The 25,517-nt window shown below is 37.9% G+C and overlaps 1 protein-coding gene across 1 annotated transcript; it reads right to left on the bottom strand.

Moving 5' to 3' along the window:
• On the bottom strand, window positions 1-25,517 carry BRMS1L (BRMS1 like transcriptional repressor). Its single transcript, XM_087747214.1, has 10 exons — window positions 25,305-25,517; window positions 17,124-17,214; window positions 13,874-14,001; window positions 11,093-11,172; window positions 8,604-8,700; window positions 8,082-8,165; window positions 5,829-5,893; window positions 4,320-4,359; window positions 3,314-3,440; window positions 1-1,606 (listed from the first exon to the last, which is right to left on the bottom strand). Exons 1-10 carry the CDS (start codon window positions 25,438-25,440, stop codon window positions 1,483-1,485), a joined length of 972 nt encoding a protein of 323 aa, XP_087603340.1. The 5' UTR covers window positions 25,441-25,517; the 3' UTR covers window positions 1-1,482.

Below are 25,517 nucleotides of genomic sequence, written 5' to 3'. Positions count from 1 at the left end.
TCCACTACCACAGATCATTTATTTATACACTAAGTTAAAAAATACGAATATTTTATTACAAAAGTTTATCAAACAACTGTATACATACAGTTCATATTGTTAAAAGCCAACATGTCAATTGATACTTTATGTACATTTGATTAATAATGTCATACAATTGTAGAAAAGCATCACTCAGCAGAAACTGATTTGGCATTTGGAAAGTAGTTACCATTCTACACTAGAAGAGACAATTAATATAGGAATACAACATTTATATGTTACAATAAAAATACTTATTTGCGGTGATCATTTAAAGCAAATGGATGCTTTCTTTCTCCAAAAAGAATCATCGTAAGTGGAGATTAAAGTGCACATAACCAACGCATTAATAATTCTTCAGCAATCCCATCTATCATTCTAGATGCTCCAAGCACATCACAATAACATCAAGGATTTAGGACTTTTCTCTGTGGTTTAAACAGTAAGATTTAAGAGGAATTCAGCTTTCTAAGCTGCATGAAATAATTCTGGTGTACAACAAGATGAAGTAGGGTACAGAGATTTGGAAAATAGTGTTTGGTGAAAAAGCCAGTGTAAATTTTCCCAGATATGTGATTTCTGGGGAAAAATTTTCCTTTTGAAAAGAAGATTCATATTATTTCAAACAACTGTGGACAAAACAAGCAGAGCATGCAACAGTATTTACACCACCATCGCCGAAGTCATTCTTTGTGGGCTACATAGAACACAGGTTGGAGCAACACTGTCTACTTTATGCATAAATTTTGCTGGCAATGTGGGGAAGAAGAAAAAAAAAAAATCACCAATGATTTTTTTACTATAGAATAGGGTCCTAAACTAGAAAACTGCTCCTCAAAAAATGTAGCTCAAAACGTTGGCTTTGTCTCATTACAAGCAATATAGTAAACCTTACAAAATATAACACAGTCAGTACTAGCAGAGCTGTCGAGGGCAATAATTTTAATAAATCAGTCCACTTGGGATAAAAGAATGCTTATGCATGTTACAATCTATTCAAAAGCAACAGCTGAACAGGCTAAATTTACATCCACAAGAGAAGCATGACATGTTCACTGAAAACAAAGTGAGTTGCTGGTAATTATGGTTTAACATTTTTATCACACCAACTGGTCACCAATGGGAAAAAAAAACCAAAACAAAACCACCTCTTTTTTTTTTTTCTCTTTTTTTTTTTTTCTCATTTTACAAATATGAGAAGTTCTGAGCCATTATACTTGAAGAGCATACTTCATATCTTAGGCACTGGACCCAGTTTAGAGGTAAAATGTCTTGTCAACATGATTTAACATCCTCAGGTTTCTGAAGGCCATCCATATGAAGTTTACATACAGCACTACAAATACACATCAGATACTGCTGTAGATTTATAAGGAATACAAAACACTATTAAATACAACTTTCAACCCATGGCACATCAAGCATGGCAATACCACTTGTTTCTTATCTGGTTAGCAACTGTCAGTTGTGGTTATGCTTTATTGAATATTTTCCTTTCTGTAGCTGAGAAATATACAGCTTGGACTTGCTTCCATCCGGTCTTTTAAACCAAACTTCATCATGGTTAATTGTTGTAATTATGGCACTAGAGAAAATGAGGGAAGAAGAGTCAGGGGAAGAAAAACAAGATGAATTTAGAAACCTTATAAGCTAATAAATAACCTCAAAACTGCAGCTGTATTTCCGGACAGTAAATGAAAATATGCATTAGTTGTAAATTTTAGGCCCAAAAGACAGTGGCTCCACGGTAAGGATAGTTTTAAACAGAATTCTTTGGTAACTGCATGTGTCTTTAGTGAACGTAATTAATTTTTCAGCCATCTATCTATTTTCTTCTCCTATGAGAAAACCCTCAACATGTACAAATATTTGAATTGTTTAAAAGAACAGTCACCCATAGAAAACACAATAGACTACCCATGGTAAAAAACAGATCTGTTGGAAAACGTACCCAGAAATTACTTTGTATTCAAAGTATTTGGAAAAAGTTGCACAGATTGAAGCCCAAGATTTAAAGCAGAAAAAGTATTCAACTGTCATTATACCAAGACCATAAGAACTAAAAAGTCAAAGCCTGATTAACTGAATCATTCTTACATGAACCCTGTTTTTATGCTCGTTGTGGTAAACCTTAATACAAATGGTGAACATAACCCTCTCCCCATACCACCTAGGGAAAAAAAAAATCAAATAAAATTGATGACAAAAAAAGGCTCAAAACCAGAGATTAAAACAGTTAATGGAAGAAAGACCTATCACATGTTTAGTGTGACAAAACTCCCTCAGGAAACTCCTCATCCTTAAAAGTTGCTGAAATCTTGAAAGGCTGGGAAAGTTCCACTGTATGCTTGCCCTGCTAAGCATCAGCTTTTGTCAGACACTGGATACCAAGATCTTTTTTTGGCCCAGTATAACTGCTATGTTCTGCTAAACTAATTCAGAATCTTTTAAATTTCAGAAAGAATATATAGTTTACTAAAATACCTTCCTGTTTCAGCCCTGAACAAACACCAAAAGCAGCAAAATCTGTTCCCCTTCACCATACACAGGGAAGAAAAGAAACAGCCAGTTTTACAGTAAACTACTGTTATATGAAGTTAATTTTCCTGTGTAGTTGTGCATATTTAATCAACACTGTGCTTAGATTGATTTGCCCCATTCAGTAAAAGGTAAGATATAAATTTAATTTTAAATCTTGTTTTAAATATACCCACCTTTTACAAATTTACAAATATTATCCATACAGAGAAAATACACTTCGATATCTTAAACATTCAACCAAATTTGCACTGTAATATTTAGACCATTCCCAGGTAGGATCTTTGTTAAGAGAAGGAAATACCATTACAAAAAAGTTCCAACTCTTTTCTTTCAGAGTACTAATCAACTGAAAACAAAGCTTATCTTTAACAGTATAAAGTGTTTTTCTGTAATGAAGTATTTTTGGGTGGGCCAACAGATCAAATTCTCACAGCAACAAAATCCCAAGATAGTAAAAAAAAAAAAAAAAACACCAAACTTACTCAAAGGCTATTCAGAAACTAGTAAGAGCTTAATTTGTTAGTGAGATCCTAACTTGCCAAACACCTCATTACCTTCAGTGAAGTCCAACCTTTACTAGCCTCTCTCAGAAGTCCAGCGCTTAACCTTCTTTGATAATGGGTCTTCCAAAGTGAACTAAGAAATGTTACTGAAGTGGCAGTATTTCCAAATAAACTTATTCTTCAATGTCATCATCCTATCTATTGCTTAATATGAATGTACAGAGATGCATAAACTGAGTAATCTTTACCTTGTAGGACATTCATCTTTCTTATCAATGCATATCGTCTGTCCACGTCCATACCACTCTCCATCATAATAGAGTCTTCCTTCTTCAGATCTAGCACTATGTAGATGCTTTTCTAATTTGACAGGTGCTAAAATGATCAATAGAAGTCATTTAATATTGACTTGGCAGAAGTCAGTTAGATGTTTAAATACACTTTCATCAAGTTATTTACATAGAATACACATTTTTTCCATTATCAAAAGTAACGTCTCTCTTAATAATTGCAAGAATGCAAGAAAATTGGAAGCAAGATACCTTTTTATTTCCAGTCAGATAAATTAAAAGTTTTATTTCCATTTTCAGATAGAAGCTATCTTCCCCACAACCTTCATATCTGTAATATGAATTTTCACAAATCGAGTAATGCAATATAGAGAAGACTTCAAAAGGCAGAACCTGAAACCTCTTCACCAGCACGTTACCACAACGTGCAAGTAGTAATACATTGCTAAAGAAATACACCACCTGCTTGCCTCCTCTCCCTTTTCCTCCTTACTCACCACCTCCAAGTATTCAATTTTACCTAGTATTAATGTGCTTCTCACCTCAGTACCAAATATCAGTTACCACTTCTTTCCCATAGCTCTGCTTTTTCAGGGTTGTAGCTTCCAGTGAATGTGAGCATCCTTTAGAATGCACCCCTAAGATCCAGATGTTCTCAGTTTCCTGCCTCATCTTGTGAAAACACTGGTATAGCTTGCTAATATTAATTGGTGTAACCCACTTTGAGAATCTAAATTTTTGTTGATAATTTTCTAGAATTCGGTGTCAACACAATCATCAGCAATTGAGCTACAAGTATCAGCACCTGAGAGAGGTGAAAGACAAAAGCCACATCTTCCAGCTACTTCAAACCATCCTCCATCGCTATACACCAGGGCTAAAATAAATATGATCTGCCTAGATGCAGTTTGCATCGTTGCACACAGCAAGTTCTGTCTTGTGAAACCAGACAATGTTTACTTACGTTCTGGCTTTACTCTGTGTGGCCCCAGTGTAGCCACTGCCTTGAAACACAAAAGAAAATGAAGTTAGAAAGCAAGCATAGTCTTTTTTCTTAACTGCCAGCCTTAATTACGAAGTTATGTGCAGTGTAGATCAAGATACTTGTTTTTATATGCAAAAACCACAATCAGAACAAATCTAAAATAAAAGGGTATTCAATGGTGACTCGGTAACTAAAACCAGCATTTTGAGGGTGAAAAAAAAAATCATGTTCTTTAGTAAGTTTTGATTTCAAATAACTCAGCAGGTTTTCCAAATTAAACCCTCAAAATTGCTGTTATGTAATTCTGTCAAGAAAATACAAAATGACATTAACTCATTCTGAAAAACAAAATGCTATATGAACAACCTACTCTTTTGATTTACATGTTATGCTTATAAGCTCACAAATTTTCTCTCAAGCGAACTCTAGATCACATGCAGTATTAAAGTACGTTTACAAAAAAACCTCTAAGAGTTTTTTGGGCTGGGTTGCTTGCTTGCTTTTTGGTTTTTTTAAATTATTTCCAGAAAAGGTAAAATCCCCAGCAGATTCTGGGTTTGTTGCTATTTAAAATCATGTTACACTACAGGAAAGTGAGGGAAAGCTATTTTGTGTCTGTTCCTCTAATACGACAGGAAAAGTCAGACAAGTTTTCACATAGGCATCACATCTTACTTCTTGTTTAGGAAATACATACAAGTATAAAGCAGGATGGAAGCTGACTCAAAGCCATTTCCCACCAAGTTTTTAAATTTGCATTAAGTTTGCTATTCCATAAGCTGAGAAGCACTAGGGTACATGGAGAAATTTTCTGACTGCAGGTGCAAGGCAAGGATAGCGTTCCTTTTCAGCAAGTTACTTTAATGATATGACAAAGATCTGAGAAGGGCACTCTGCACTTAAAAGATGGATTTATTTTTTCAAATACATCAATTGGTCAAGGAAATTTGTCTTCCTGTAAACCCTGATGCTTTTATAATCTGGGAAAAACACAGTACTTCACTTTTATTAAAAAAAAAAAAAAGAAAGCATAAGGAGAGGTCAAAGCATAGAGATCGTCATAAAATAAACTATTTACTAAGTGAAAACATGCCATGAGATATATATTAAAAAAATCTTAATTTAAAACAAAATCCTATCAAATGATCCTGTCATAGTTTCTACCCAATTATGCTAGACTATGAGAAAGCAGATCCTCTTGACATAGGCTTTAGGCTCACTTTATCATGGAAAATTATGGACTACTCATTTTAGAGGTAACTTCTTCCACCACTTTATTGGATTTGTCTGCACGATTTGGGTAGAATCAGGAAAAAGTAGCAATAATATAGCTTGAACTGGGATGATTAGCTGGCTACCGAAGAAATAAAAATCTATCTAGAGTTTTGATTATGTAAGAAATGCATTTACATATTTTTAAGAGTCAAAAGGACTAGATGAGAAGCCAAACAAAACCCACAACCACTGGCATTCATCCTTTCATCTTACCTTCCTTATTGTTGTCCAGTCTTCAAGTATATCAAGGTCTTGTAACATATAAACTATATAGGGGCGTGGAAAAGTTAGGGAAAACTCTTTTAAACAGCAATAATAAAAATACCCTAATGTTTGTAGAAAGATATTAATAGCTCTGTTCTGCCAATCTTTCACACAAAAAATACCTACATGAAGTGAAAGCTCAGCAAAAATAAATTCATCTTTGAATTATGCAACCTAGAAGTACGCTTCAAAAATTATTAAAAAAAGAGGTAAGTAATAGTATGTAGATATTCACACTATTGGAGTTCAACATGAAGATAAGATAAACAATTGTGATACAACCATTCCATCCCTAAGAGTTCCAAAAATCATTCTCGTTGCAATACTACAAATTACAATTAAAATTCACTGCAATTTCAATATACCACTGCAAATCAGCACCTACACTAGCATCAGCTTTAATAAAATCATTATTTTTACAATATTCTACATCATATTTCTTTGAAAGAAAAGTGTAGACAGCACCACATCTCTGAATGCCAAATATCTAAAAAACAGGAAGTAGAAAGGCAAAGCCCCTTCCTTGAACTATGAACTGTACACATAAAAATTGTGTATTAGAACAATACGTGAACTTCAAAATAAAACTCCATATAGCACAGCTATTCCCTAGCAAGAGTCTTCAGTTTTTACTTTGTTTCTCCCCATTTCATCTCTGAAAAACAAATTTAGAAAAAGGTGCTATGAATGTTTAAAATCTAAATCTCCTAAAATGGGATATGAAAGCTTTAACTTAGATACCTTTTGAAATTTTAAGAATCTTTAGCTATTTTCAAATTTGTTTTCCTCTAAATAGCAAAGAATTACAAATCAAAAGCCATGTAAAATCTCTAGGTATTTGCTTTACACAGATCTGTACAAATTGACAAGTTCACAACTATTTTAAAATCAGAAGCAAAAAGCTCATATTCACTTACTTCACAACTGAAAGGATTTTCAGCCTTATGAATTGCCTGAAATCGCTGGGGTTTTAGACCGAATACCATGTTAGTATTTTCTGGTTGGAATGTATTCTAAAATGGCAAGGTAGCTCATAATTCACAGAATCTGATGCTATTTATATGGACATCCTAAAGACAAGGATGACTGAGAGCTATAGAAAATACACTTTCACACAACCTGGCACTAAAATTGCTAAAAGGAGTTAAGAAACTAATGAAGACACCTGTACTTGCATTGATTAATACCACCTGGCTTTTAAGCACTAGGTAAAAAACATCTCTACTAAACTGAATTTATGACATATCCTAATGGAAGAACAGCCGTTATTAGGACAAATCATCCATCTGGGATGTGTTCCAGTAAATCAATCATCCTGAAGGAGGGTGTCCCAATGATGACAGTTTTTTCAGAAACTTTTTCCTTCTCATCTTCTCCCAATGCTACAAAAACTTGTGAAAGTAGCAGGATTTTTTGCAGCAGCTTAGCAATAAAAAAATGGCCTTTATACCATATAATGTCAATACTTAGAAGCTGGTCTCTTTTAGGTAGTCTCCATGATTCTGGCAACTTCTAAGCCATCACATCTCTATCCTATAAAATTGTTAGGCTGGGGGTAGAAGTAGAGAGACACTCAGTTTGCAAAGGCATCTCCTTCTTTTTCCGGAGAAAGATGATACCATCTCTTAGGTGTTATACCTTAAAAAGTTTCAGCTGCACTGCATGCTTGTCAACAGCTATGAGTAAGTCATCAATGCAAAATTCTTAAATACTATACTCGCTCTACAGGAACCCCAAACCCACAAACACACACACCCCCCAACCGTCTCAATTCTTGGAATTTTAAACTTTTAATCAGAGGGTTCTAAAGTCTATGGAATTGTTAAGCAGTAATAAATTGAGGTAAAGATGTCCCAGTATGAGAAGCAAAGCTATACAGGAGAAGTTACACAAGTCAAGTTATACTTTGCAAACATAATGCCTAGCTTTTTTCCACTTTTGCCTTGTAGCTCTATTTTTTGAAGAGTTATAAAAAACAACTTTTAGAAATATTCTTTATATGAAACTAGTAGTTACATAAGAGAATCTTAATTTCAATTTTGATAATGGGATGTGTCAACATGGTTTCTCTAATCTGCCATGCAAAAATCAATTTTGAGAATACATTATCACTTCAACTTGTTATTAATGACATACGTAATAAGACTAGCTATAAACCAGTAAACACTAGCAGAAAGAACAACGATTTCAGTAAAAGGATATCTGATACAACAACGGGTTTCTTCTTATCTGGACTAAATGGATCCTTCCTTTTCTTCCTGGACTGTAGCTCATCATTCCATAATTCTGAAAAGACATAATAAGAACATGCTATGAATCAGAAACATTTACATGTTTAGCTCTTTTTACAGCAGAAAACATTGTCCAAAAATGAAAAATAACACATCTTCTGGTGAGATGTTGTTTCTGAACAGAATGAAGATGTTACAAGATTATGTAGTCGTGGATTAATACTCTCAAAACACACAAGGAATGCTGACAATTACCAGACCAAAGTTTGTTTTAAGCTTAAATTCAAACACACACACCCCCCCAAAGTCTACAGCTGAATAACATTCTACTGGATAACCTGAAACTCACCAGACATGCTATGTGTACAGTCAACTAATCAGTAGCTACCAGAAGATTAAAAAAACAAACAAACAAACCACAAAACCAAACAAAAAAGCAACACCAAACAATAAACAAACAAAAAAACCCCAACAACTTTAAATTTCCAACCACCTGAGGTAATGTCAATGCTATGCCTGTCTTCTTCAAGTCTTCTAATCTTCTCTTCTAGTTCACTTTGTACAGTATCATACAACAGAAGCTTTTCACTCTAAAAAAGCAACAAATTACACATTTTTACATGACTAAGTTCTATCATCTAAATATATATGACAGCAATTTAAAGCCTCAGTGGAAGGTAAGAGTAGCTTTAGGTGAAAATTTTTCAGAAGCCATAAAGCATATGACATTTCCCTCTATCCACTTTCTTAGCATGAGATCCTAGCTCCTTAAAGACAGCTCGCTCACTTGGCATAAGGGTAAATATAGTTATCAAATATCAGTACCGAGAATAACTAAGTATATAAAAGCATGCAGCCAGATCTCCAGAATACTGTTTGTATTTTGACACAAATACAGTATTTTCCTTTTGGATAGCAAATATTTATTCACAATTAATAACTGTAAAGTAGTGACCTCTATAACAGCTTTCATTACAAATCAGAAAAAGCTAGTGTTTTCATGGAAAGCTTTTTATTAAGCTGACTCCAATATTAATAAACCTGCAGTCATTTATAGAGAATTATCATCTGTTACCACGGTATTTATAATTGTCTATTTTCATAGATCTGAAAAACACCTTCCCACAGAAGAAAGAATTTATTGAGCACATAAAATAATCTAGACAGTTGTGAAAGCAAAATTGTCTACCTTGAAGCCATGAGAAACACTTTTAAAGCACTGCTTTAGAAAAGTTAGCTAGTTCATCCTTTTAAAAGGCAATTTCTGATCTAAACAAACTAACATAATGCTTTCAATGTTAGGTGTATCATTAGCACTTTTTATATACAAAGACAAACAAAAACACACTCTGATGTAAACTTTCTACAGCATTTGGTGCAGTCTACACTCTCTTCCACCTCTAAGTGTATCAGAATGAGAAAATCAACTTTGTAGTGAACTGCTCTCAATTACTGTCCACCACATCGGACTGATATCAAAATTACACAGTATCTATATAGATCAGTCACCCTTTTAAAGGCAGCATCGAAAAACAGTAAACTCTCTAAACCAGTGACTTGGAATTAAGCTGAGTTCCAAGCCTGAAGGAAATAAATTTACTGTTCTTTCATAAGCTTGCACATTTCCTAAAACACAAGTAGGAAATACAGCTGATTGTTACATTTTAAAGTTCATTTTCACTGAGCACCATCTTTAACAATTCTGGAAAATAGAGGGCTTGGACTTACTCATTGAAAAAACAACTTAAGCAGCACAAGTCACCGTGTCTAGCTATTTGCTCCAGTCCCTAGAGCCAAGTCAGCAGATGTCTGCACCTGAACTGCTCCTGCCCATAGCACAGCATACTAACAGAAACTTACCTTTACCAATGTTCAAGCCAGTGTGCTGGAGCGAAGCAAAACAGTGGAGGAATAGATGAAAATAAAGAACCCTGTTCTACTAAATGGCTGTCATGTTTACCATTCCCTTCAAGTTACAAAGTATTTAAATTCCAAAGATCTCCTTCCACATATTTTTCAAACCCTAGTTATAAAAAAAAAACCTCCCAGTGGAATTGAAAAGGCGGAAGCCTCTTACATATACCTGAAACGCCAAATGAGTGTTATCTGTTCTGAGACATTCAATCTGTTCTGAGATCATTCAATCACGGATGAGAAACCCTGCAAGTCTTACAGGATTCTGTCCAACCTCAGGAGTATTCACAGGAGCGAAGACAGTAATGAGTAGTCGTTCGTTATACCTTGTTCTTTCCCAAGGCATGAAGAAAACAGAAATTTTTTTAAAAAGTATACATGAACATTCTTGCTTTATTGGTATGGTAGGAGCCACGGACTTCAGGAATATGGTGAACCACTCAGAAGAAAACAGCTTTAAGGAGCTGTAACGGGGAGCTGAGGAGTACTATGATTCAAACCTCAGGATACAAGCAGCTAGGTAACAGCACTGGACATATGTGTACTGGAGTCTTTGTACTATAGTATCCAGTACTTAGATGCTTAAACAGGAATGTTTATGTTCAAGGAGAGAAATATATTTTTCCTGTAACTGCTTATGAAATGACAACTCTATCACTAGCTGTCCAAAGCATCTTAAAAAGACATCATAATCATCATCATTATTATTATTATTGTTGCTGTTGTTAAAATGTAAGGTGCTTTTTGCTAAAATTATGTCAGATATTTTAGTTACTGTTCTTGGTAATCTTTTTATAACAAAGCTAAAAAAATCATGTGGGACTCTATTAACAAGAACCTGTTAATGTAAAATAAGAAACCTTAGCTATACTTATATGCAAAGCCAAACTAATATAAAGCTAATTTTATATGCTTTGAATAACCTCTTATGTGGGCTTAAGTATCACAAGGCAATTGCATTCAAATAGCGAATAACAGCAATAATAAAAACATGCACCGAACTTGGAAAGCATAACACACAGTCAAGTTAGATGAGATTAGCTATCGATGTAAAATAGCTGGCACAACCTCACAGTGCTGTCGAGAGGCTTGAATTTCACATTCATACTTGTTCTTCACAGATTCCAGACAAAGCTCTCTATAGATACCTGTAATCAGACAAATTACAGTAGTATTACTTTCTTTAGCTAATATCTGATTTCAGAATTCTCTTTTAAGACTGCCTGCAAGTCCCAAAACATGTACGTACTGGAAAATACAGATATATTATATTAGGCACTTACAGTGGCTGGCTGCTTTAGAGAGCAAAAATAAGAACAAGTAATCGCTTAATTCTGAAGACCTGAGGAAAAATAAATGCTATTTTAACTTTTCCCCTATCAGTCAACAAAATACACCAGTGGTCATGCTAACTTTACAAAATAGGTCTATTTCATATTTCTGATCAAATTATCCTGGATATCCTTAGTTTTCAAATCCATGAAGTACTAAATGGCCTCTTCTATTTTCTAATTGGAGTTTTAAATAATGTTTTGGGGGTTTTAAATAGCTAGAAAACTGAATGAAAGAACAAACTTTTACAAATTAATATTTGCAATAAGGCTTACTTTATAATGCATGGCCTTAATAAATCACATCAATTAACAAGACTCTGTTCCATTCTTAGGAATAGCCACCTTGCAATACAAAGGATACTGCTTCTGAGTATTAGGAGCATTTCTTATAGGTTTCTGAAAATGTTTACACTAAACAGACAGCTGAAAAAAATCTGAAAGGTATCTGAAATGTAATATCTGGCAAGTATAGATAGAATTTCATTTAATATATTCAATGCATTCAACAAAAAAATACTTAAGTTGTTCCAGATTACCATGTTGAGGAGTTAAGTTTGCACACGCACTGGTGCTGTCTAGCAACTGAAGAATTCCCAAAACCAACTTCCCTTAGAATGCAGTTGACTATAAATTAATACAGTACAAGAGGAACAATACTGTTACTGCCAATTCCTCTGAAAAACAAACCGCAAAGTATTATGTCTATCATCTTTCCGCTGTGAAGTCACTTTTGATCTAGAATTCACAACGTTCTTTTCTTATATCAGTATGTTATGCTGACTTTTTTTTTTTTAAATATTTATGGCTGACTGGCATATCTAGGTCTACCAATTTATAATCACTGCTTATTTGCCTGAAATTGAGCAGTGTAAGTATGAATATGTCTAGAAGAAACAGTTGTATTCCTGACTTGCTGAAATAGTCAAGATCCACATTTTGTGTGAATAGTGCTCAGTGCCTTAGAGAGCAGAGGAATACAAGCTTCTTTCCTACCACGGATGCAATTATATCCATAGTTATTATATCCATTGTTTTTTTTTTTTCTATCCCTCCCTCCTCTCTCTCAGGTAGAAGTAGGTCCTTGGGGGTTACCTGCTAGAGCTCAAGCCCTGCTACTACCCACTTCTGTCAAGCCTCTCAAACAGTAAGAGCAAATAAGCCTGTTCTGCAGTTTCCTGCTTTCTCTGGAATAATTTTATCAATCTCATTCAGCTGAGGACAAAAGGACAGAAAAAAACAAGCCTGATTTCTAGTCTCAACTTCAAGGAAACTTTGTAGTTTTTACCCTTGGCTCTTTTTACATTGGAACGTGGATCTTCAGTGCTGCTGAAGACAAATCAGGAGAATCTCTAATATTCTGACTATCCATACCCTACATGAAAGCAATGACAGCCAGCCACATTTAAAACTGAAAATCAAAAGCCTGGATCAAGGTTGCTTTTATATCAAACCTTCTGCAAGTTCACCTGCGAACCTTCTGCAAAGCCCAAGTGGGCTACTTAGGACTAGTCAAGTAAGTTTGGGTTAAGATCTTAAAACTCAGAAATTCTGTGTCACCAGCTGAGGAGAAGCGTTATGGAGAAGACCAGGAGGGAGAGAAACACAATAGACCAAAAGATTTCAAATCCTCTTCGTAGCCTAAAGTCAAAAGTACCAAGGAAGACATACTGAGTAGCACTAGTACGATGAAAAGTATAGCAGGCTTGCCCTTTTCTAGTTTGCCTGCACCGTGCTTCTGCTGAATTTCTTAGAAAAGACACTGGCATAGCTTCTCTGGCTAGAGAGATCATGACTGTCTGCCTTTTGGCTCTCTGACAGCCTGTGTTAGGTAACCCTTCAACAGCTGAATAAAGGGGTCGAGCTATAACATGAAAAGAATTTACAACAGCAAAGTAGAGAACTTTGTCTTCCTATAATACCACTGTTCCATATGACTATATGGTTGTATCCCGGAAGAAGATAAAAGTTCTTGCCTGCTTCTTCTATGAGCATAAAAGCCTGTCTAAACATTAGTTTTAATAATTAAAATGTAGCTTAGATAAAAGCTGCTAAGGACAAGAGTTTTCCTCCTTCCCCAGATGGAACAGAAGAAGAGGCACAGACTAGAAGAGCAGGAAAAACATGATCATCAACAGATGACCTGGCAAACACTAAATGAGATAGCACCTACATATCTCTTCATTTCAACAGTGACTACAATGTGCAGACTTGATCCTAAATCTTCTGACTAATAATTATTACTGTAATTTTGTGCTCACTACACACAGACAGACAGCCATTAAATGAAACATATAAAAGCCATATTTTTAGTGCGATGTTATCAGGCAACTTGTGCAAAGAGGTAAGCAACCTATTCATTTTGACTTGAACAATATTTTACATTTAAAACTATGCCACAATATTTCTAACTTTAAAACACACTCCTTTAACAATTCTAAAGAAAAAACAAGATCAACCTTAAAATGCATAGCAAGTTCATACTGTTGAAACAGCAATACTCATTTTACATGCCTACCTGCCACCTTGGTTCGGATTTGCATATTTTCTTGTAAAGCTGCCAATGGTTCTAAATATTCAGGTGCTTTTCCGGCTATGACCTCTTGTAGTTTTGCATCCACTTGGCTTAATCTTTCTTTGTAAAGTCTTAAAATAATAGAAATTAAAAATATGTATTTTATTTAAAAGCAAATACAAGTTAGAAGAAATATTTTTAAAAGAACTATCCTGCAACTCTTTGTTAATGTTATGGAACACCCACTGAAGCAAAGTTAAGATTTGTTACCATTTGAATTTTCCAATACATATTTTCTTTTTGAACAATATTCCTCATGTCTGTTAAACCTTTCTGGAAAACACATGCAGACAATCAGAAGTATAGAAAGTAAAGATAAAATTAAATGTATCTCCATCTCTAAGGAAGAAAAAAAAAACCTGCACAGCTGTTCATAGGATTAGAGATGGAGTAAGAGGTGAATCAACACGGAAGAGGACAGGAAAGGATACTACAATACATAAGAACAATATGGTTTACATCATGGGAGAGAAAGATAGACATTTTGTGGATAGAAACTCCCATTCACTGTCGTGTTCACATATCTGCTCCCACCCTACCATAAATCAAGGAAAAAGTGAGGCAGGCTCTTATTGAAGCAACCCTAATTTCATCTCCCATGAAAATCCACATATTGCGCCCTATCACAAATATCACAGGGTAATTTGTAACTGACATTTTCCATTCATGCCAAAAGGAAGTGTATTTAAAATACTTTCATTTTACCTAAAATTCATTCCTTCTATAAAAGCTCCTATTTACTGACAGACAATGAAGAAATCTGCTTGCATTTTGAAAAATTTAATGTAATATCAATTACAAGTATTTCAATCACAATAAAGCTCCACTCTTTGTAACTGGTAACTTAAATACAGTGTTCAGTGGTAGAATCATCAATATAACCAGCTTTTCCTGTTCTCATTTTTCACCTCGCGCCCCACAATCAAAAGCTGTAGAATTAAGGCAAATGTGTACAAACTCTGTCGTACGTGTTAAGAACACATCAGGTGTTATCTGTTTACGCAGATAAACATCTTTGTTATATCTGTTTACACAGATATAACAGATGTCTTTGGGACAGGGACGCTGCTTTTTTACTTGTTTAAAGTGTCTAGGTTAAGTAATGAAACAGACAAGAGAAAGTTCATGTATACTGACACATCAAGAGCTCCTTGAGAAATACTTCCTGTTCATTTGCCACCAGCCTGCTATCATTTTACTTGGATGACAACTCCATACTTCAAGCGTGTGTACCTAACCCAGCAATTGTCAGTGATCACTCCCCTCCTTCTTACCTGCAAACTGCTAGAGTATGATGCACACAATCTGTCCTGCAGTCAACTGACATAGCCTGCAGCTGATTAAAACCCAATTTGCTGGGCTCAATCCTTGATGAGCACGCTATGCACACAATAGTTAGCATAAAGCTACAGCAGAATTATTTAGCTAGAACATAAGCATGGGTGCACAGCGCACATGACTGGGTGGGTCACTAACATTTGATTACACAGCACCAAGTTCCAGCTACATCAGAGCAAGTGGTTATGGACTAAGTGCTGCCAGCACTTGGTACCACGTAGCCGTTGATAGACTACAACTGTTTATCCAGTACTTTCAGTGATTTGCCTAAAATGGATAACTGCTATCAACCTGTAAATCTTACTTATCTCATAGTATCCAAATTCAGTTTCCCTGAAAAGGAAGAGGAGGTAGACAGAATCACTTCATCATCTCTGCTATTGGTTGTGACTAAACATCCCATTGTTTATGCATCTTTTTCTTCTTTCCCTTTATCACCTCTCTACTCACGGCTGCTCCTCCCTATAATCCTTCTTCTATCATTGTAATGCTCCTTTCTCAGTATTCCCACCATCACAGTTCTTCCAGCCCATACAAACACCCCAATCTCTCAGCTAACCAGTGTCTACTACACAATGCCTTCCTCCTCATATACCACAGCCTTACCACCTCCCAAACACCATTCACAATCCCTAAACCCCCTGAAATACTTGTTTCCTTCCTCCCAAGACCACCCTCCTCCATATTCACTCCTTAAAGGTTTGTTTACACAAATTGTTTTCAGTCATCCAAGCTGTCCAACAGATGGAAGAGTAGGACTGAACTCAAAAGCTGGCAGTTTTCCAAATACCAAACCAGTCAGTACCAACTGGCTCCGATACTCATCAGTTGGCTCCATTTCCCAGGTTGCTCCATGCTCAGCCCAAAGAAGAACAGCAGGACAAACAGTCTTCTCTAGAAACTGGAGCAAGAAATTGCTTGTTGGGCAATTGTTTCCAGACCCTATTAGATAGGCCTCACAGTGCCCTGTTAGGCAAAGCAAGTTGTACGTCACGGTTCTGTAGTAGAAAGAACTATCTCTCAATATAAACACGCATCTGAAATGTAATGACAACTGACTAGATTTTCAATTAGAACATATGCCCAAGAATAGACAACGTCTCCTCAAAGTTTCACTTGTCAGGTACCTGATTAAGTTAGTTGCCAAATTACCACCAATTTAAATTGGAACAGATGCATCTAGTTTGTCTGGGCATGTGTGGAAAAAAAAAAAAAAGCCAACTTAAAATACATACAAAAGACTGGCTCTAATACAAATGAGATTCACTTTTGAATAATTTTGTCTCTTCCACTTACGTCTTTACGACTGATGTAAATGTTATGGCAAACTACAGACAGAGGGCCAACAGTATTTTCATTTTTTTTAGTATTATATACTAAATATACTGTTTTGCAGTAACTGCAAGAAACTTTCATTGGTACCAACTACAAAAACTGCTGTGATACCCTGCAAAAAAACCCTATTTTCTTACTTAGCAAAGACAGTGCTTGGGTCTGTCCCACATATAGAAAAGGATGAGAAAGATCTTGAGTAAATAAATAAATAAATAAAATCACAAATTTCCCTAAAATCACAATTCCTTTGTTCTACTAAGGATTTTGATGCAATAGACCCACACCAGCCCTGCACAGCAACAACATTTCAAAACCATTCTTACAGCAAAACAGAAAATAAATAAATACATACATAAAAGTATTCTGGAGCAACTGCCTCCAAATAATTTCAGAACTCCCAATCCTTATTCTTCTCCAAAAGTAGCATCCACATATATGAAAGATGAGAAACACCAGCTGCACACAATATTCTCATGGAATGGATCCTCAAATGAGGCACTTAAAACATTAAAATACTTACTGATCTTTAAGGTCTGTAAATTGCTTTTCAAGATTGGACATTTCATCTAAACACTCCATTCTTCTTCTTTCACAGTCCTCATCATCCATTTCTAAGAATAAAAAAAAAAAAGGGAATTTATTTTGAACAATGTAATGTATAACCAAATAAACCGGATATTTTGTTTCTAGTGAATTTGAAGGAAGCCTGAATTTTAGCAATGAATAGATTATCCATTATATTATTATTATCTTATGGCAGAATATGAGAAATCACTTGCCATATAAACTGCAGAGTAAGAAACTTAGATCTAATTCTAGAAGAAACCCCATGAACAGCAATATTTCTTCCTCAAAACAGGAAACAACATCACTGTAAGACTTCAAGAGGTTAAATTTCATGACTGATAATACAAGGTGTACCTAAGAACGCATGAAACAGGAAAACTAAACATTGTATATCACACCAGACAAAAGGCACCACTAAGCATGAAGAGTAATTACCACCACTGAAAATTCAAGTGTATCCTGAGTTAATATGAGCAAAAGCAATCCCTGGAAACCAAGCACAGTTCAATGTTACATTTGTCTTACAAAATTCAAGGTTTTGTTTTATTAATATCCATTTAAAAGTAAAGTAACACTTGGTTTTGAAAACAGGTTTCGTCCTGTTCAATTCGGAGAGTTCTTTGAAGCTGAAATATTAACATAGAAATATCTGTAGTTCATCTTAATAACCATTTAAAATTACTACATTTCTAATGGAACACTTCTCAACTCCAAAGTCTAAAATTTTGCAGAAACTTAATTTTATAAACTTTTATGCAACAAGAGCAATTAACATTATACTCTTTCCACAGTTTTTGTTTTAATTTATATTCCTGATTTTTTTCTTAATTTACCTAGTGAGCAGAACTGTAAAGTACAAGAAATACGCACGTTTGGCCAAAAATTTTGCCACTTTTCATAGAGACATCTGATGTTACTAAACATCATCTGTTACCTCCACTGCCTTTTCTTAGACTAGAAAACAGAAAAACTAAGCTCCAAAACTCTTGACTCTTTCCCACCCTTCCCAGAAGAAAAAGAAAGGCTTTGTTAAGCCATATTCAGAAGTTAGAGATGTCCTGAAACTGTTTTATAGCAGCGGTATCTCCAGGAATTAGCTGTCTACAGTTATGGTACAACTGACCAATTATCAACCAGTAGGAGAAGACACGCAGAAGAAGGGATGGCCATGCAGTCAGGAACTGGGGCTGAACTGGCGCAAACAGGCCAGACATTTGAGAGAAGGGGCTGTCCTAAGGAGGCCATATCCATCTAAGCAGGTACTCTGTCCAGAAAAATCCTAACTCCTGACAGAAAGGCAAAGCAGGATCTGGAACCAAACAGAGACAACCTGGACTCACTCTTCTAGACCATAAACAACTCTGAGCCTTTTGCTTCTTCCTCACTCACATTTTTCCAACAGACGTGTTTAACTGCTTTATGCCGTCTCCTACACCAACTACAGAGAGCAGCATGCAAGTCTTCATCCTTATTGTTTTGCAGAAGAGTATGGCAATCTGCAAAGGTGATGAGGTGAAAGGAGTAGCTTCAGGGCCAGCACAGCTACTTAGGAGGATCTGATTAACTCAGATCTTCCACTCAAACCTCTCAATGTATGAAGTTTTCTGCACATAGCTTCTTCCTGAAATCATCACAAGCTTTTAAGACTAAAAACTACACTAGCCCTCTCCGCCTGGATATGAAAACTAGCAGGCAGTGGAGCAGTATTAATCTGTATTACAATGGTACCTACGAGTCCAAATTAAAGCCCTACTGCAGTTCGTCACATTACAGTTAGTACAAGCAAAAAAGACAGCGTGTACAAAGTTTTAAAACGTGACATAACCTGAAGTATTTGAAAGCAGAGCAAGAAAATTTAAAGACAGAACTTCAGAAAAATACATTGAATGCTTAGCACGCTGGGGCGGGGGGGAGGGGGGAGAGTATCAGGCTGTTAGGAGATACTATTTTATTTTTAAATATTGTTCTCAAAAGTAAGGCAGATCCTGAATCCCAGAATAAGGCTGAAAATCAGATTAAAGAGCAAAGTTTTATTTGGCTGTCCAGCATAATACTCAAGCCAAAATTGATTGGGCAACTTTCAACTTGGCCAGATTTAAGGAATGTGGCAGTCATATTACTTCAAGAGTTATAAAAGTAAAGCTTCTTTAAAATTTGAAAGCACCTACCCGTGAAGCCAGACAGGAACAAGTACTGGGATCCCGACAGTTCTCCCACTTCATTCTCAAACTCAAATACATGTTTCAGGTGTGTTCAGCTATGCTTTTGGTTCTACGGATGTCTTAGTAAGGAATTCGCTCAGAAGCTTTCCCTTAAATTAACATGGATTTTATTGTGTGCATATGTTCAGGGTCTACAAATCAAAGAAAGTGGATTCGAACTGTAACCCTGGCTGAGGATCAGTGCAACACCCATTGTTGGAGGGGAAGGGGACTGTATCTTACATTTTAAACTTGTGTTGCAAGGAAACTATAATGCATTGGTATCTGAGGACACAGCTGACTCTCTTGTAGATATTAAAATAACACATAGCTCTCTCCAGTCTCAGCTACGTATACAGTCAAAACCCTTTGCCTTTCTGCCTATAAGACTACATTCTACCTATCATTCATGCTGAATGGCAATTCTCATCCTAAGTCACTCTTCAATTGTTTCACCTTTACTCTGCCTGCAGTAAGATTCATAAAACAACAAAGATTTTCAGAGTCCTGAAATGTCTTTAATTCCCCAGTTATGGAACTTCTTCCCCATGGCTTTAAACAACATACAGATTGGAGAATACGCAGTACTGAAAAAATAAGAGGTTTTAGGATCAAATCTCATGGCTTTCCAGCTGAAAATTTACATCAGGAGACAGAAGATTCTTCATTTCATATTAAAATGCTTGCTAATAGGCCCATCCTATCTCAAAACTTCAGATTTCCCATAAAGTTTCATACTGCACAAAATATTTAGGGTATTTTTAAACACTTTCAAAATCACAGTCATTCTTTTCCTACTATGTTCAAGCAGTCCAACTCAATAACTAGGGCAGCCTGGTTTAAAGACAAAAAACCTCATAGTACTTATAATGTAACAGTGCCTAAAATAGTTTTTTTTAATAAGCTGTGGCCCATATAAAGTGCTCTAAAAAAATGGCCAAATTCTCATCTGGGATGGTGAGCATAACTTGTGGCTTTTCTGTTCATCCCTAATATGCTATTTTATATCCTCGTCAATAAAAAACCCTACACTAAATACATAGCGTCAAAAAGAACGGGATAGAAACAGTGCCAGCTCTCAAGGACAAGCTATGCTTCTTCTAACCGCACCTTCCGTATTCTCAGGCATCTACTGGAAAAAAAAAAAAAGGTGGCTGAATGCAAGTAAAGCAAATGACAAACTTAACCAAAAAAAATCCTTTCCTTCAAAATATTTTTTTCTTATTGTTGATAATTTTAATTATGACTTTTTTCTTGTGGTGCTAATCATCTTATGTCTGTAGGAGCAATATGCTTCCATGGAGTACGTTCATATTTGTCAAGACACTGAGACAAGCATGTAATTTCCTGTAATCATCGCTTTTTAAGTGCTCCCTTAAAGCATTTCTCTGTGGAATGCAACGGAAATTATCTGGAGAGCTTCTTGTATTGTTTTAAAGAAACATTCAGACTACATTCGCTTAAAACACAATTCCTCCTTCCTCCTCCCTAATCCCAGAAGAAACCAAGACAAGGGCAAGACAACAGAATTATTTCCCTTCAATAAAAATCAACCAAAGTGTCTTTGAGGACATGTAAACATCAAAGTTTTCTTTAAAAATATCAATTAGCATAACTACAAATGGGAGCAAAGGAAAGTTTTGAAAAAGAGCAAACTTCAAAGCTAGAACTAACAGAGACAATTCTCTCTTCACCTGAGCCAGGGAGTTGGAGGAGAGAAATAATTAAGTTTACATCTGTTATACCAAGCTCCCTTCCTCACACAGAAAACGACATTTTTTTAGACATACAGATTAGCTTGAGTAAGAGGTGAAGAAAGGGCATTCCCAGATGGCATCTAGCTACAAAACAAACTGGAAGGCTAAGATGGGCTAATTAAGTAGTGGTTATCGTCGCAGTGCTGCTCCTAGACCTCATCAAGGAGTCCTTCACAACCCTGTGTCTCACCCACCTACTGCCCAATAAGCTTGTATATTCCTCCTTTACTGTCTTTCTGTTTCCCCTGAGGGAGTAACAAACTTCATATATCAGAACTTCTTGAAAAGCCATCTCAATGAATTTCTCATCTGAAATACAGTATTCCCTTTTAAGTCCATGTACAATTCTGATAATGAACTGAAACATGCTTTTGTAAGTCACATCTGAAAGGAACAGAGCAGGTTCCTGTGCAAACAAGGACATAATCAGATATGCTTTTCATAGAATTATAGAATCGTTTAAGTTGGAAAAGACCTTCAAGATCATCAAGTCCAACCATTAACCTAGCACTGCCAAGTCCACCACTAAACCATGTCCCTAAGCACCACATCTACACATCTTTCAAATACCTCCAGGGATGGAAACTCAACCACTGCCCTGAGCAGCCTGTTCCAATGCCTGACTACCCTTTCAGTGAAGAAATTTTTCCTAATATCTAATCTAAACCCGCCCTGGCACGGCTTGAGGCCATTTCCTCTCGTCCTATCACTTGTTATGTGGCAGAAGAGACCGACCCCCACCTTGCTACAACCTCCTTTCAGGTACTTATAGAGAGCAAAAGGTCTCCCCTCAGTCTCCTCTTCTCCAGACTAAACAACCCCAGTTCCCTCAGCCACTCCTCATGAGACTTGTTCTCTAAACCCTTCACCAACTTCGTTGCCCTTCTTTGGACACGCTCCAGCACCTCGATGTCCTTCTTGTAGTGAGGGGCCCAAAACTGAACACAGTACTCAAGGTGCGGCCTCACCAGTGCCGAGTACAGGGGCACTGTCACCTCCCTGGTCCTGCTGGCCACACTATTCCTGATACAGACCAGGATGCCATTGGCCCTCTTGGCCACCTGAGCACACTGCTGGCTCATGTTCAGGCAGCTGTCAACCAACACCCCCAGGTCCTTTTCCGCCAGGCAGCTCTCCAGCCACTCCTCCCCAAGCCTGTAGCATTGCATGGGGTTGTTGTGACCAAAGTGCAGGACCCGGCACTGAGCCTTGCTGAACTCATACAGCTGGCGTCGGCCCATTGATCCAGCCTTTTCCAACTTAAAACATGATTACCTCCGGCTGCTTGCCTTGGTACCCTCACTCAAGTTCATCTTTTTTCCAGCATAACCACCAGCACACACAGATGCTGCCTGGTTTAGGTTTCATCAAAACAATCCAAGACAGTTTAAGCACATTTTTCCGGCCTTACTTTTCAACAGAATCACTTTGAGAGAACAGGGGTAAGCAAAGACCGATGAGCCTTCCTCAGTAGCACATCTGTAATTCTATCAATAAACTCTCCACCTACAACAGCCCAACTGTTTATAAAAGCTGTGCGCATGTTCAAGTTTCAGTACAGCATAGCTTTGAAGCCAGTCCCATGACTGGTCCAGCTTATCAAGCACTGCGTCGGTTTGCAGCAGTTTTGGTGAACACAAACCAAGTTCTTTTCCTATCAAGTTAAACCCAAAGCTTCATTCCAGGTACTTGTCAAATGCGTTCCAACGTCTAGGGAGAACACAAGGGTTTGAAACAATGACTTGTCCTTCGGGCAGCTTCCAAACAAACATACTCATTTCAGGCTACGTAATCTGAAATAAACCCTAACTACTTTGGAGATGTAGGGGCCTCAGCACTATCTACTCAGAACTACCTATTCTCTATTCTTATTTTGCCAAATCAGTTGCTAATACAGACACAAATAAAATCACTATGTTTATAATAATTTTGCTGCCTCTTTCAAGCCCATACCTGGATGGGAACTGTGGTTCACAGTTCACTGATTGAAGAGATCTCCTGTGTAGCATTGCATTAGACAAGAGAGGCAAGATCTTCCCTCAGATGAGTAAACAGCCCAGAACTAAAGAACTCCCTCCTCCAGGAGACCTCTTGTCTAAACCCGTGCAAATCTTTAGTCCCAAATTCACAAAAACGTGCAGGTGTCCAGTTAACTGATTTAAGTTGGAGGTGTTTACATATTCTCACAAAATTGCAATTTATGATTTCTGGTGCTATTGAGCTGCAGTCTATCTATCTAACCAGTGGTTTACATAGTCCCCAGTGCCTCACATTTACATATCAGACTCTTCACTAATATGTTTTCACTAGCTACCTTTTTAATGGGTTATTTTTCTGACAGCTTAGCATACAAAGGCCCAACAAGCATTGAAGTCAGTGCAAGAAAGGGGACAGGAAAGCACAGTGTACCAGGAAGGGTGGCTAAGGATGAGAGGCAGGACAGTGGCAGCCAGCAATTCGATACAGGTGGACAGCCATGGACCAGCAGCCTAACTTGTAAAATGGGATTCAATCAGCAATACTTGCCAGCTCAAAGGTATGGGGTGATGGGGGAGAAGAAGGGGAAAAAGGTGAGAAAAAAAAAAAAACAAAACACACCACAGGAAGCTCTGCATAAACTATGGACAGATTACCTGGATTTGTGGATTAACCAAGGCCTCTACTGGGGGATCAACTCTGGTGCAGAGTGAGCATTAACTCAGATCAAGGTCTAAGGGAGCAACTATACTCTCTCCCGGTATGGCAGCCACACTTTCCCAGCACTAGTAGAGTCTTCACTCTACTTCTACAGAGTCAGCTTGGCTGTCTCTGTACCACACCTGCGGGGATCCAGCACCTTGCTAGCCCATGCACAGCCCAGATGAGGGCAAGCTCCATGAGCCCACATGGAACCACCATAGCAGGGCTTTCCCTGAACTGCATCAGTCAGTGTGAATATAAAAGCCATAGGATTTAACATTCAAGATCTTCCACATCTTTTAACAACAAAAATGAAGAATTAACTGTACATTGAGGACTTTAACAGATAAACCAATCACAAGCCAACGTACGTAAAAATATAATTTCACAACTGTCTAATTTGTCTAGTTTATGATATCCTACTCCTTCCACTGTGCCAAGCCCAACACTCATGCCACAAGTCAATGTGCTAGTACAGGCATGTGACAGAATCCCAGCAGACCACTCTAAATCACTTAAGCTGCCAGAAACACATATCAGGACCACTGCTAGCTCTGAACACAGCTACTGTTTTTCAGCTAGCCCTTCTAGTGACAAAGATCCTGCTTATGGAGCTTACTTACTTTTATGGAGCCCCGTGATTCCAGAGCAGCAGTGTATGCATCTGATGATCAGTATATTTCCCAGTAAGTGACCATTTTATAATTCAGCCCTTGTAATTACAAGGGAAGTTTGATCAGATAATAAACTTTTTCTAACACAGTGGAAATTGAGCATAGAAAAAGTAATCCTTTTAAAGATGGACTTCACCTACTAATATCATTCAAAATCTACAGTCCAGAAGAAGCTACGGAAAAAGGAAAGGACCTTCAACAGAGCAGAGGTTGAAATGCTTTGCAAAAGAGGGAAATGGTACTGACAGGGCTTCCAATGCCCCTTCAAAGACAGGCCTCAAAACGTCTAATTGAAATTCACTATTTTACATACAAGGAAATACATATGTATATATGTGTGCACACATGTATGCCTGTATTTTGTGTGCATGCATGCCCACGTATGTACGTACGTATGTGTGCCAAGCCTTTACGCGCAGACCTCAGTGAGCACCCCTGGGGGCCATGCGCTCCAGCCCAGCAGGGCACAACCCACAGCACCCACAGGGAGCGGAGCGGCGCGGCGCGGCCCGGCCCGGCCCGCCGAGCCCGGGTGCCAGCCGGCTCCGGAGCCGGCGGCTGGGGGCGAAGCGGGGCTTCCGTGCCCATGCGCCCGGCCGCGTCCCTCCCCCGCGGCCGGCGGCCCGAAGAGGAGCCGCGGGGCCGGAGCACGGGCTGGGCCGGGCCGGAGCGGCGGGGAGGCGGGGTCACGGCGGGGGTGGGCACCGGCAGCCACCGGAGCGGGGGGGCGGGACCGGTCTCTGCCCCGGGGCAGAGCGCCGGGCGCCGAGGGAACGGCCGCGGCGCCCCCTCAGAGGCGCTGCCCTGCGGGCGGCCGCGGTACCTGAGCTGTCCCCCTCCTCGGACACGGACGAGCTCTCGGTCTCCTCCTCCTCCGAGCTGCTGCCCTCGTTCTCCCCGTAGTCCACCTCCATCTCATCGTGGTTGTTCTCCTTCTTCTCCCGGGAATGGACCGGCATCGTCCCCGCCGCCGCCGAGCCCCGGCACAGCCCTTCCCGCCGCCGCTCCGCCGCTGCCGCCGGCCCCTCCGCCCCGC

Source organism: Nipponia nippon, unplaced genomic scaffold, assembly GCF_047370975.1.
Source record: "Nipponia nippon isolate SJK-2023a ecotype South Korea unplaced genomic scaffold, ASM4737097v1 scaffold_11, whole genome shotgun sequence".
Lineage (NCBI taxonomy): Eukaryota > Metazoa > Chordata > Aves > Pelecaniformes > Threskiornithidae > Nipponia > Nipponia nippon.
Note: the sequence above shows the minus strand (reverse complement) of the source record. Positions and strands in the feature narration are given on the sequence as shown.

Coding starts and splice junctions, on each gene's coding strand:
- BRMS1L (XM_087747214.1), bottom strand. CDS start 25,440: ATGCCGGTCCATTCCCGGGAGAAGAAGGAGAACAACCACGATGAGATG. Junction 5,894..8,081: donor GAAACCCGTTGTTGTATCAG/ATATCCTTTTAC, acceptor TAACTTTTCCAC/GCCCCTATATAGTTTATATG. Junction 4,360..5,828: donor ACTGGACAACAATAAGGAAG/GTAAGATGAAAG, acceptor TTGTGTTTCAAG/GCAGTGGCTACACTGGGGCC.